Genomic DNA, 14,462 nt, shown 5'->3' with positions numbered 1-14,462 from the left:
GTGCTGTCGCATAACATTTTGGTTGATTTTGCCACTTTGGGGCTTTTTTTGTGAGGACGACAACGCAGCAACGGAACAACGGGACAATGTCCCTTCTAGGATTCCATGGAACAGCGTCATTTGAAGCGGTGAAATGTCACTCCCTAATCATGGCAAACATAAGCGAGGACGCTAACATCTTGATATTTGTTGATGCAGCATCGTGTTTCCTACCCCGACATCAGCAAGCTCTCATAGAAACCTATTTCGTGAAGCCATTATTCCTGTCAGCACCCTTTTGTTTATTCACCCCGTTTAACAGTTATAACAAGTAAATGAATTATCCCTCATACCCGTTGAAAAGCACGCTCCTCTTTCGCGCACTTTATTGTGAGTTCGTTTTACAATGAATGCGACATTTTGACGCGTCCTTGTCTGTCTTTGTGTTTTTGAATCGATCAATAACCATAGCATTATAATTAGTCCGTATAAACTACAGTTAAATGGATTGCATGTAGGTTGATGTTATGTTCACATATCTAACAGTGGTAATTAATGAATTTGAAGAAGAATATGCCGTTTTGAAACATATTGATAAAATTGTCAAATGGATTAGGCAAATGTTGTCAAATTTAAAACGTCCATTCCACAAACGGTTATACAGACAATGGACAAATGTATCAATATTGGGTCCGCAAGTCTCGCGAGGCGCTACTTCCTGCACTAAGCAGGTCTGTTATTGCGTAACTCCGGTACAAAACTGGTTCCCGTGTAACTGTCGCACGCGATATGCGAGACATGGAACTCTGCAGCTTACTTCCCGTACCAGCTGAGGTGACAAGCGTATGTTCAAGAACCAGTTCTGGTTCCAAATATGGCTTTACTTGAACGGACCAAGTGTATAACCGTGTTTGGCTGTCACAGCTGTTGGCAGTCGTAAGAGTTGGGTAAATTGGTATGGGAAATTTGTTATTCATGCAAAGGTTCCTACTGACAATTGACAATAGGCCATTCGAAAAGGTATAAATGCCATTTCTGACCGGAAGTACTAAGGTCTCGCGGAGTATCGTGACTTACACTCTAGGTATCGAGACTTAAACTGGACATAGAGATCGATAACCTGCTCACAGAAGACCGACATTTCTGTTGAAATATTAGCATTGTTAATGAATGAAATTGCACATACAGTCACTCTTATGAATGGTGACCGTTCGTAACTGATGAGACAACAATTGTAGTGAGTAAAATGATAACAGTAAACATGTTAAAATGTTAAATCTGTTGTCGATATGATGCATTTGTACATACTCTTTAAGGTACACATGCTATGTAGTAACACAAATGAAATAAACATTTTTATCTGACGGACATATTTCAGAGAACTGTTTTGAATTGTTCACTCCCAGCTGGGAAGACGTGTCGTATCTAATGACATCATAATTTGTAATAGATTTCTAACAAGGCAGGTTCAGTGTTCTAACATACTGACTGTTAAATGTCTTCAACCTGAAATTGTCTTGAACATGTACGATGTTTATTTCTCAGATAAGAAACAAGACTAAGATTATGTCTGGTTCTGATATTACCATGGTGACTGGTAATGGTGACGGCGACCTGGAAGCAGTATGGATTGCCATAATATGCATCGATCAAAGATGCGATAGAATGCATCAAAGCCAATAACATGCTGTCTGTACATTGTATTGCTTATTATAACATATGTTACATGATAAAACCTGATCATAATATTAGTTTCTAATATCAGAGTTATTGCCTTGTACTTAATTATGGCTTCAGCTGCATGCATGATCTAATTCATACCACAAGGGAGACAACTCCATCTGTTAACTGCTTTTATGTGGAACACAAACAGCTGTGATCTATAATGCCAGTTCTATTCTGAAACAATTTGTAAAACCGTCACTGCATCATGTCTAGATTGAGACAGGTATACAGGTGGCGCATGTAAATACAAAGATCTTGGTTAATAGATTTGCCGTTTCAATACTGATTCTGCTGTTGTTGGATAGACATGTTTAAATGACGATCTTGAATCCGTTTATTGCTGTAGTCATAATTATTGGCAACATCGATACTGATTTTTAACATGCTAAAATGATAATAAGCTCATAATGGCATTTGTAATGCACTGAATTCAGCACAATGGACGGACAAGCTAAAAGCGCTACAATCTGATTATTATTACCTAGGATAACTCAAGCTGCCTGTGAGGCTCTGGAATGTTATAGTCACATGAACATATCCCACCGGGTACCCATTTTCTGCTGGTGGGTCAGAGGTAATTTGAAACAAACTCACTTGCCTTTGGTGAGAGCACGTGTATCACATGTACTTCGTTGTGTCGTAAAAAATACAGGGAGTCAAGATGCCAGACACAGTTTCCAATTCAAAACCCTCCGCGCTCAACGTTGCTTAACGTCAATAGATACCTGACCTGAACTCTATGCACAGTGTCACACATGTAAGTAACTAATTCCTAGACGTTGCGATGGAATGTCGGCACAATGTTGATCACATGTCAGCAGCTGTGACATGAGAAGTACACAGAACCCGAAGATATGAGAATTCTGCTCATTAACCCTTTGAGAACAGATGCAGGAAATTACGATCGTCGATTATGAAAGTAAATTAAATCGTCAATTGAGAGAGTACCTATATCGGACTAGACTGCAACGGACCATTTCACACCGATGTACATCATTAGGCAACAGCCATCAGGCCAGGTGGCTTTGATAAGGCTTTTGGACCGTGGTTCGTATATATATGGGAACCGCCCGTTCTTGTATTCAGCATCGACACTTGGAACCAAAGGTTTGGTCAACCATTTTCATCTGCTTTTTCTCGTTACGACTATGTGAGTGATCAAACTCATTGCAAACCATGTATTCAGCCACCTAGCAAGCCATTTTTCATGTAAGCCCGATAGTTTGCAAAGCTTTATATTTATATAATATGGCGGGTCTGTCCAACTTTCATTTTATGTATCTTGTGTAAGCCCGGACACTTCTTTTATAATGGCACTACGCAACTGCACTGTTCTGATGTTTTGGGATAAAATGGAGAATGACTGGATAGTTCACTTTGTTTCAGAATCAAGCACAGGACTATAAGAAAGGACAATGTTTGAGTGTTTAACTCAGTTGTGGCCGCAGTCTGTGGTAACCCAGGCTCTTGTCGTTGGGAGTGTTGTTGGACTGATCGCCTATAACCTCTTCAAGAAACGATACAACTTGCCACCAGGACCTAAGGGATGGCCAATAATTGGAAACCTTCGCGGTAATGGAACAATGTTGAATTCTGATTCCATATATTGGCAGTATACTCGGTGGAATTATAAATTGACACTTTACCATTTGTTAAAGTTCCATTTCTTAACTTCCATGTGCTCTGGACCACAGATGATCAATACAGTTGTTTTTTTCTGTTTTTTTTAAAAAAGGTTTCAGGTCTGATCCACCATTCTCCTTGTCACATTTATTTGTGAAACATGAAATATAACATGGTCTTTTGTTCTCTAGAGATACGAGGAGTTCTTCTGTTCCGGCAGCTACGTGCTTTCAGCAGGAAGTATGGTCCAGTTATGAAGATTAAGATAGGTAGGATTGCCAGGTTTATGGCATTAACGTGTTCTTGTTGTGACGCCCTTCTGAACCGCACAATCCAGTGATTAACAGCGTGAGCATCGATCTACGCAGATGGAAAGATATATGATGACAGGTGAAATTGGCCACCTGATCCCCTTAGTCGAGTCATACGACAGGTGGATGTGCAGTGAAATATTTCCGTATGCGTAAAACAGATTGTCCACATCGGGATCAAGGTCATGGAAAGACATTTGTGGTGATGTCTCTGTCACTTTTTCTGCTCATGTATAATGTACGCAGCCAAATCTCTATTTCTGGAGGATGTTTGAAGACCATTTCTGGTGTCCTGTGCCGTGCCGTGCCGTGCCGTGCCGTGCCGTGCCGTGCCGTGCCGTGCCGTGCCGTGCCGTGCCGTGCCGTGCCGTGCCGTGCCGTGCCGTGCCGTGCCGTGCCGTGCCGTGCCGTGCCGTGCCGTGCCGTGATATTGCTCGAATGTTCCTACAAGTGTCGTAAGACACACTAACTCATTCTTTCAGTGGGCTTACCCAGAGAACCGTAAACAGATTAGCGTTTACTGTGATCGTGTGAAACGGTTGACTTCATCATTATGTGGGAGTTGTGATGTTTCGACAAATATTAAAAATAACAGAAGTCTTCCCAGCTCAGGCACATGCTAAAATAACCAACTTGGATGATCTGATTTGTGAAATACTGTCGATGAAAACCTTGGATTTCTTAGTCAAGCGAATGAATGAATATTCCGGCAATATCACGGTGGGGTACACCAGAATTTGGCTTCGCACATTGTATACATGTTGGCAGTCGAACCCTAGTCTTCGGCGTGACGAGCGAATGCTTTAACCATTAGGCTTTCCCACAACCCCTTTTCTCAGCGGAAGTGAACATCATAACTACATATTGTAACAGGCACTCGCACTGCAGTTATTCTGAGTCGGATCGACGTTGTGACAGAGGCTCTCATTACGAAACAAGCAGACTTCGCAGGAAGACCAGACATATTTTCAGGTAATACTGAGTGCATTTTGTTTTAAGCCGCTTCTTGTAATATCTGAGCAATGTCAAGGAAATGGTAAGAAATCATACGAGTAAAACATGACATTATTTACTTGAACTTTCGATTAATTTGAGTGAGCGAGTGAGTTTAGTTTTACGCCGCACTCAGCAATACCCCCATCAGTCTGTAAATAATCCGGTCTGGATCATCCAGTGATCAACATCATGAGCATCGACCTATGCAGTTGGGATATAGTGACGTGCCAACCAAGTCAGCGAGCCTTACCACCCGACTCCGTTAGTCGCTTGTTCCGACAAGTGTGGGTTGCTGAAGACCAATTCTACCCTGAATTGTTATATATATAACAATTTACGCATCACGTATTTAGGCATGGATAAACAGGACATTTTACCTGTTAGTTGCAGTAAGGCATAAAGTGTTTTTGCATCACGATCTTTTCCCAGCTGTTGCTATTAATGCTACAAGGTATTTTGTAGTTGTGAAAAGTTACTCATGAGATCATATGATGAGACTCGCTGACGTATTTGATGATGTTATATTCAAATTGCATTGCTCGGTGCTCATGATTTCAATTCCGGGCTTGTTCAGTAAAACCGGTTATTTTGCAGCATTGATATTGTAGAATATTGTAAAAAATGTGCGGAGGAAATGCTATTGGTTTAATGTTTTACGCACAAAATCTTACGTGACGTCATATTGACAATTTTTGTTTATGATGTCACAGACGAATTGTTGAGGCAGATAAACTGTATGTCGCAGGAACTACAGACAGTTGATCCTGGCTGATGTGTTTTATTTGAAGAATGATAAACCCGTGGACCACAACAACATGCTATAGTTGTTGTCTGACATGGTGTGTCCACAGACAATATTAAGGTTAAATAATTGTCAAATATTTATACAATTAAAATTGTAATTTGCAGTTCACTCAAAACATGGTTGGATATTATGTTGATTAAAAGTCATACATGAGAAATAAATACCTTCTACATAATTACCACAATCATTCAAAGTTGTCATTCAAAATTCACAACATACCTGTTGACAACAACAACATGCTATAGTTGTTGCCTGACATGATGTGTGCTGTGCTGACACATGTAGCTTTTATAGAAAGCAGTCATATGACCTGCCTATGCGACACTTGCATGGGCTGCATGTGCCAAGGCCCGGGATGTACCGTTCAGACCACAAGTAAGGTGGGCTGTCTATGCCAACATCGGTGAGTGCTGAAAGTAATGTGCAGTGTTAACGACAAACCATTCTAGCCTGTGACATGTAATACTGAGCACTATGCTGACTGTAATTCGCCTACTTTCACGAAGGTCGTTGCCATAATATCGCATGCAGGAGTATGGTCTCCTGGGTATTTATGTCGACAGAACAGGATTATTGAATGTGTCACGAGAGTGTGTTCCCATTTGTGTAATCATCGATTAGGTGATAGTTATTATGGGTCACATTTAGTATCATATATGTATAATGGCAATATTGTTTTTAGCGGCAGGCGTTTTGATAGCGCTCCAGTTATCTGCCCATGGAAATCTAGCGTTGACTTCCAGCTGGAGAAAGTTGTAAGTGAATGCCGATACAGTCACGCTTTGTTCGAAAGTTCCTGACACTGTGTCAGTATATATAAAAGCTGGTTGTTGTATTGACGCCCACACACGGACTTACACTCGGGATTATATTGTAGTTGTGTACCTCTGCCTACCGATATGGTCTGTCTGTCAAATCATCTGACCTAGAAAATTGACACTTCGTGTCTGACCACTAACTTTGTAAACTACCTTCAGTTACTATATCTGATGTCACCGTAAAATAAAAAGATTCTGATGAGTTGATATTTTATATTCGTGACCCATTACCTCAGACTCAGTTGCAGTTTTCTGTCTTGTGATTCATTGTAACACTTGCTCATTGTTTGCTCAACATACTATTGAATATTTTAGACTTGTCTGTGTTATATTTTGCTGGTTTTAAAGGGGAGTTCTTATACCTTTTTGTCACGGCAATTTATTAACCGTAAAAATGTATCTATGTTTCATAAGCTGAGACAATATCTGATGGAAGAAAAGGCATATTTCAAGCATCCTATGGACCAACGTGGAAAACGCACAGGAAAATAACGTCCAAAGCACTCAGGTAAATTTTCTCGAATGAATGAACGAGGGAAAAAAACGAACGGACGAAAGAACAAACCTTTTTAATATTTGACTAGCAGTGTCTCACTTCGATCATGATGAAGAATCACACAAAACTCGAACGTGCTCTTGACGTATCCATAGCATACTCATATCTTTCAACACTGAAATAATTGTTTGGATCTGAAGTGAAAATTTGATAACTTGCCTAAAGGAATCATCATTGTCATATGCAGGGCCACTGAAAACAAAACGTCTCACCTGAAACATCCGTCACATAATTGTGAAGAAGTTAACTTTGTAAATAGATTTTTTCTTGAAAAGTGTCATATTTTATGTATGAAGCCATAGCACAGCAAAGATAGCCTCTGAAGCAGGTGAAGATGGAATGGGGGCTTATAAAAGTTTGAATACCTAAATAGGTATTAAAACTCTCGCAAGTATGTCATTCCACTTATACCAAACGAATGTGAAATTTAATGATACATACATAATTTTATCTGAGTTTCTTTTGTCGTATGGCGGACTTGCAAGTGTAAAACACAGTAATCACGGTACACATCTTTACTGACGTCACGAACGACGAAATACAGACACAACGGCTTCTTGGCAAAAGTGATATGTACACAAAAAATATACATGACACTGGTTATGTTTCATCATATAGGTAACAAAACCGCTCCCTTTGTATTGCAGGCTTTATGTAATGGGAGAAAGTTTGAGCCGGAAGGTATCCCAATCACTCAGCATCACAACAAACTTGATGAAAAAGGAGGAAGGGCCCTTTGATCCTTTCCCCTACCTATCACTGGCAGTCTCCAACCTGATAACAGGAATGCTGTTCAATAAAATCAGGTCGTTTAACCTTTGCCTGTTATCCTACCACAGATAAAAGTGGTATACATGAGTAATTTTGAAACAAATATATCTTTTTATCAAAATATTACATATTTTCACGTATTTTTGCTGAATACTACCAGTTTAGAACACGTGACTTATTTTTTCCACTTTCATCACAATCAGGCTGACGGATTTGTTAAACTGATGCTGTGTGACAACATCTCGAATTATACTGAGTCACACATAAAAGCCGTTCTCTGATTGGCTGAACTCTTTTCTATTATTTACAATGTTACAAGGGAGTAACATTTCCTATGTACCCCGTTTAGAATGCCGAACTCATCTGGTACTTCGTGGTAGTAATTCTTTACCTAGAATACCATTAAATCACCTATGGTGAACACAAATTACCGATCTTTTTCGAATGCAAATCGGTAGAAGGGAGATAACTGTAAACCTGCCGTCTGCAAAATTTAACGATGGCTACCTGTGTTTCAAACAATTCAAAATCAACATGGAGGTGTTAGGTAAGATAAATACGTTGTTTACTAATCCCTCGGGGCCCATGGGCTAATAAACAAACATCGACGGTACATCAACCTATCCCCCTCTTTGCTAGCAAACAACTAATATCTCGATATATCTTTGCAGATGTAGCGTTTCACTAAAGAATTTTACTGAAGACTACACTAAACATTAAATCTGTTGACGTTACTAGGGATAGGCCATTTAGTCTGACCGATGCAAGCAATGACTTTTCACGTTTTGGAATTACCATAATGTTTCATTTTAGCCAAACTACAGAGTCTGAAAACTATAAAACGTACGTCGGCAATCTTGACGTCATGTTTAAAGACGCCGGGGATGGGTTTCTTGAAGACGCAATTCCCTTTCTGCAATTGTGTCCAACACCTAGATTCAGACGTGTCCTCCGTAACGTTGCGACGATGAAAGATGCAATTAGGACAGAAATTACAGGCCACAAAGAAACGCTCAACAAAGGTAATACCACTCCAGTATGCGGGCCTTTTGTACCTACATGTTACATATATTATTACACACCAATTATATACCACGATTTCATGTGGTAGTATGTGACACCCTGTAGTGTATGTAACATGTAATATCATAGAATGTAATGACAATATTAGCATCGTGATACATACAGGGTCAGTGAGTGAGTGAGTTAGGTTTTACGCCACTTTTAGCCATGTTTCATCACGGCGGGGAACATCACAACTGGGCTCCACACATTGTATCTATGTGGGGAATCGAACCCGGGTCTTGAATCGCCAGGCAACCCCACCGCCCCTGGTAATGTGCAGCATAAAATCTAAAAGCAAATAGTAGTATGTATCATCAATACACATTCTAAGATGTTTCGCTAGGAGATCACGGCACCGACAGTACTTTATCAGTCGAAAAAGTACACTTTTTGCATGACGCCACACAGTACCGACGTCAGTGCGCCATTCTTTTCTCAAAGAACTTGGACTCATGCAAATCGATGTTAAAGTACAATGATCATTGGACTACCATCGGTTTATAGAAAATGGACCTTTGCTTAATTTACAAAACAGTCTCCACATTATGTTAGATCTAACCTATGAGTTTGTCGCTGCTGTCACAGATGAGATACGGGATTTCACAGATGCTCTGATACTGGCACAGAAAGAGGCTGAAGAAGAAGGCGACTCGACCCTGATGTCACACATGACAAACACACACATAGTCCAGACCTTCTTTGACTTAGTTTTCGGTGAGTTCAGAAATCCTGCCTGGTTGACTCTTCCATGGGGTGCTTGTACACACATCGTAACACAGCCATTGGCCTAGTAGATATGAATATAGCATATAGCTCAGGATCATAATGCTGAAATAGCGATGACTGCGCTATTACGATGAGCTCTGACACGAGTGGCGAAAGCTGGTTATGAATCTTGCACTTAACTACTATCTGGTACATACGTATCTCCATTTGATGACCGCCCATAAAGCCATCTGTTGACGTCTAACAAGTCTTGACGTCAATCTCTGAAAAAAACCCTTCTGTAATTATGACGGCATCAGAATAGTAAGATGTGTACAGAAATGTTCATTTATTTAACAGTAAATATTGTTCATATACCTCACATTTCAGCTGGTACGGACACCACTAGGAATACGCTCCACTGGGCACTCCTGGCCATGGCACTCCACCCTGATATCCAGAAGAAGGTGCAAGAAGAGGTGGACTCTGTTATTGGTGCGTTTAACAGAATAGTTGTTTAAATGGTGTACAAACTTGTTGCAGATCCCCCGTAGTGGTTTATGTGGGATACATTGCTGTGGAAATGAGAAATGTTCCACTCTTTACCATCTTAGATGACACAGCATGAATCATTATGCATAGGTCCTTCAGTGGCTCCACAGCAGATATTCCCTTTTTCATCATATAACACATCTCTAAATATTATTTCCATGAAACTGTTGCGACACTATGGCATGGTGGTCAACTCAACGGAAACATTAACCATTCTGTTCATTGTGTCCCGAAGTCTTCATTAGACACAAAATGGTCACAGTTGTTAAATTACGTGAGTATCGTTCAGGGCAATAGTCCATATATATCTTCTGATGCTCCTTTCACGAAGCAAACTTTCCTGAGGTTACCCATTCTTTAACATTGCACTAAGGTTTATTTAGTGAAGAGAACCTTACTGCACTGTTAAAGAATGCGAGTTTGGGTTAACGTAAGTAAAGGTTGCTTCGTGAGAGGAGCCCCGGGACAGCAACGCTGGGATATTACTAACAGTTTCCCTCTTTCCATTATTCTGGAATATGCTATGGTTGCAGGTCCTGATCTGAATGTCCACGTTTCGGACAGGGGGAAACTGCCATACACTGATGCAGTGATACATGAGGTGATGAGGATGAGGTCAGTCGTTCCCGTGGGCGTACCTCACGCCACGCTGTGCGATACCACAGTTGGTAGGTATTTCATTATTTTGTCAGTTTTTTTTATTACAGTCATTATGTATTAAGGACTTGAGTATAGCAGTATCATTTCGGGTGAAGCGGCTGAGGTAGGTGTATAATTTAGACGTATGCTTGAAAAGGAAGATAATAAGTCTACCTCTGTCTGGAGTAGCCATTATGTTGAAGTAGCTTTGGCCTGTAGGGATGACTGAGATCACGGTGATGAATTTGTCTTTGTTTGCTGCTTAACAGCGGTGGTGACACGGCACACTTTTGCAACGATACTGTACGTCTTGTTGTACAAGGCCTTCGATTCAGGCCATTTTGGTTCGGAATATGAGAACTTTCTTCCAGGGAAACAGTAACCGTGTAGCAAAGAAATGCATAGATTCTGACTAAATAACTCGATTTTAAAACATTTTAGACAAGTTTAAAAGGGTAATAAAATGACGGTACGAAAACCGAAAATATTTTGTTTAATTGTATTACGGTCTATTATATCGAACCGAAGAAAAAATATCTACTAATATCGCGGTATAACGTTTCTCCGCCACTGCTTCATGTCGCAGTCTGTCACATGTAAAGTATCCGCCAACGACACGTTTTCGTGGGTGTATCAAGAACCAGTTATGGTTCCAAAAGGCACAGCCGACAAATATGACTTTCCTAGACCGGACCAAGTATCATGCAGAGCTGTCACAGCTGTTGACAGTCGTGATTTGGGAAAGGTTAGATAGCTGACAACCATGAGACCATGCGAAAAGCTATTAAACGTACTAAACAACGTAAGGGTCTCGCGAAATGCCTTGACCTATTTACGGCCTTACATGATGTTTGTAAATATTCTAGAAAAGACAATACAGCGGTCGACACCAGAAACATCGATCTGGGCACTTTGAATACGGCTGGTTCGGATCAGACAATGCAGTGCTTAACATGATATCGATCTGTGCCGTCGGAGTATAGCCTAATGACGAGCAATCAGTTGCATCAAGCATTTTGCTTTGGTCAGTTCATCTAGGAATCCCCATTGCTGGACAAAGCTGCTAAGATAAAATGTCATTACTTTTGAAATTACGTTCATTCATGCTGGCGCACAAGTGATTTATTTTTGTTAATGAAAGAACGGTTACGTAATGGTGACGTTGGGCTGTTCCAGGTGGTTACGATGTTCCCAAGGGAACAATGGTGTTCATCAACCACGACGCTTTGCACTTTGACCCTGACCAATGGGAGGACGCCAATACGTTCAAACCTGAACGATTCCTTGACGCAGATGGGAAGATGGGTCCGAAGCCAGATAGCTGGCTTCCGTTCTCTGCCGGAAGGAGAGTCTGTCTCGGCGAGACTGTCGCCAAACCCGAGATACACCTCTTTTTCGCTGGAATCCTGAGGGTATTCTCCATATCGCTCGCCCCTGGGACACAGAACAACTTTGAACCACAGAGCCATGGCTTAATAAACTCAGCCGGGCACTACAAAATTGTTGTTAAATCAAGAATTTAAGCTTCCGGCATGTCAGCAACAGCTCGTTTTGTGTCAGACATAATAACACGTGTGAATTACCTACAGTCCTTTCTTAAGTGAACCAAGAATCTTGAACTATTGGATCGCGCTGTAAAACATTATATTTTCTTAATGGTTTTTGTTGAAGAAGTAAAATAGTTGCACATAAGGTTCTAAGTTATATGCTGAGATACAGTTATTGTCTACATCATAGGCGATGTGTGCACTTGTTTTTCTTCAGGTTTAAAGTTCACTTACCTTTGCATGTGTTTATGACTTGCGCGACCAGTGGGTCAGGATACACATACCTTTTGCAAACAAGTCATATCATCGCTATTAGATATTTTCATCCTTAAAACATGTGCTTGGGGTAGAATCGGAATCCTAAAGTGCCTTTTCGGTTTTAATTATGCATCATAATTTTGCATGATCTTTTAAAAAGATCACGATTTGGTTTTGTTTTGTCACAAGCTTCCCAGCTAACACACATGGTTGAGGGAAGGTTGTAGATTCGTAACGTCATGACACAACCTTGGCATAATGTTAGTATTGCGTGATTTTATAGCATTATGTTACTACGTAATAGGAAATTGGAAATTTACGTTTTAAGAAACTCTATGTTTTGGACCCCTCACAGCAATGTTCTTATAACTTGGTGTCACGAGAGTTTTCTGTAAATCTTTTCATTTTGAGACTCTTTCTTAACTATTCATCTGCAGCTCCAGAAAACACACGACCAAAATAGCATGCAAATTGACGAATAAACATTGAAGTGAATTTCTGCTTTGTTTCTCGTGGACTGTTCATTATTGGGAAAACTATTCAGCTGTTAAATAGAACGTAAGACAACGTAACCTACGTTGGCATTAAATGACTTTAACCTTGTGGAGACGTGAACTGTATCACAACGTCAGGCCTCAACGTTGTTACACGCTAATGGGAGTCCACAGAATAACGTTGTGACACCGTGAAACTGTGAAACAGATGAAAGTGTTAAGAGATGTAATATGACCGACACATACATGTGGATGGTCCAACTCATTCACTGGCTGCTGGATAGCCCCGTGATGAAAACGGTCGCTAGCCTAATTGTTAAAGAGTACGAGTGTCACGCTGAAGGCCCGGGTTCGATTTCCCACATGGGTGCAATGTGTGAAGCCCATACATGCAGATGTGTCCCATACATGCAGATGCTGTCTCAGGTTGTCGCGGGATAGCGCTGTGAAGTAAACGTTCCTGGTTACCGCTGGGTCGGTTACCTACATGAGTACAATGTGTAAGGCCTGTTTGCGCTGTCCAACGCCGTGATATTGGTAGGTATGTTTCTAAAAGTGGCGCAAAACTAAGGATTTGTATCTTAGAAGATTCCAAACTAAAACACATAATGCTTATTAACATTACCTCTTATTCTCGTTTCAAACAAAGAGTGCATCTGAGTCACTGCGCCCTGTGTTGTCTGTGTTTCATTTTCAGGAGGCTCTTTGCATTTGGCAACACTTCAATACCACTAGAAAAGATAAAACACGTGTGAAGATCCTTGTTAGAATTAGCCTTGGGCATCCCAGAGGCGACTAGAGGGATCAGGCGGTCAAGATTGCTGACTATGTCTCCACATGTAGTCGTATCCAGGTTACACAGATTGATGCTCATGATGTTGATCACTGGATTATTTACAAATCCCATCATGTAGCTCGAATATTACTGAGTGCGGCGTTAAGCAATGAGGGGAAAAACTAACAACAAAAAACAAACCAAAGATAAATACTGTGGTAAATCCATGAATCCAATTATTTCTTACAATGAGCAACAACCATTTTGTAATTACCATTACTGACAACCCGATATTTTTTTTAGTTTAGCCGTAGTAATGGGTCTTAATAGAGCTATCATTCGCTTGTGAACGAAACAAAACATGAGGGTAAATACTTTTAATGTCAAGTCTAACTTGTCTGTGGCCAGTTTGTAATGTACGAAACTTCGCCTCAGCATCTATAGTGGATCTTGCATGGACACTGTCGTACAAATTTCCGAGTGTTATTAAGTTGTCTTGAGAAAACAATGAGATAATAATACTAATATAATGACTCAAGATGAAAACAAGGAATTCCACAGCTATTTTAAGCGTGCCAAGGTTGTTGGACACAATCTGAAATTTGAAGTTGATTTTGCTCATGGTGATATACTGCTGGACGGTACAGCGATGGGAGTAAACCAGGTGAAATCCTTTACCAAGTCTGCACAGAGTCGGTTCTTTGTGGAGAAGCTGTCTGAGAAGCCATTGCATCTTGTGTACATGCAGTGTGTGGAACAGAACAGCAATCCTACCGACTCCTTCGCCTGGATGAAGTCTGCTGGTCTCAAATGTGAAACTAAGGGCTTCCATTTCGCTGCTCA

The 14,462-nt window shown here is 40.6% G+C and overlaps 1 protein-coding gene across 1 annotated transcript; it reads left to right on the top strand.

The window, feature by feature from the left end:
• The first annotated feature begins 3,113 nt into the window (after positions 1-3,113).
• On the top strand, positions 3,114-12,068 carry LOC137296054 (steroid 17-alpha-hydroxylase/17,20 lyase-like). The gene is made up of 10 exons (XM_067827707.1): positions 3,114-3,276; positions 3,519-3,596; positions 4,512-4,610; positions 6,672-6,765; positions 7,461-7,619; positions 8,398-8,606; positions 9,235-9,363; positions 9,745-9,849; positions 10,440-10,574; positions 11,722-12,068. Exons 1-10 carry the CDS (start codon positions 3,120-3,122, stop codon positions 12,066-12,068), a joined length of 1,512 nt encoding a protein of 503 aa, XP_067683808.1. The 5' UTR covers positions 3,114-3,119.
• Positions 12,069-14,462: the final 2,394 nt, after the last annotated feature.

Source organism: Haliotis asinina, chromosome 9, assembly GCF_037392515.1.
Source record: "Haliotis asinina isolate JCU_RB_2024 chromosome 9, JCU_Hal_asi_v2, whole genome shotgun sequence".
Taxonomy (NCBI): domain Eukaryota; kingdom Metazoa; phylum Mollusca; class Gastropoda; order Lepetellida; family Haliotidae; genus Haliotis; species Haliotis asinina.
The sequence above is the reverse complement of the archived record's forward strand: the minus strand, read 5'-3'. Positions and strand labels throughout refer to the sequence as shown.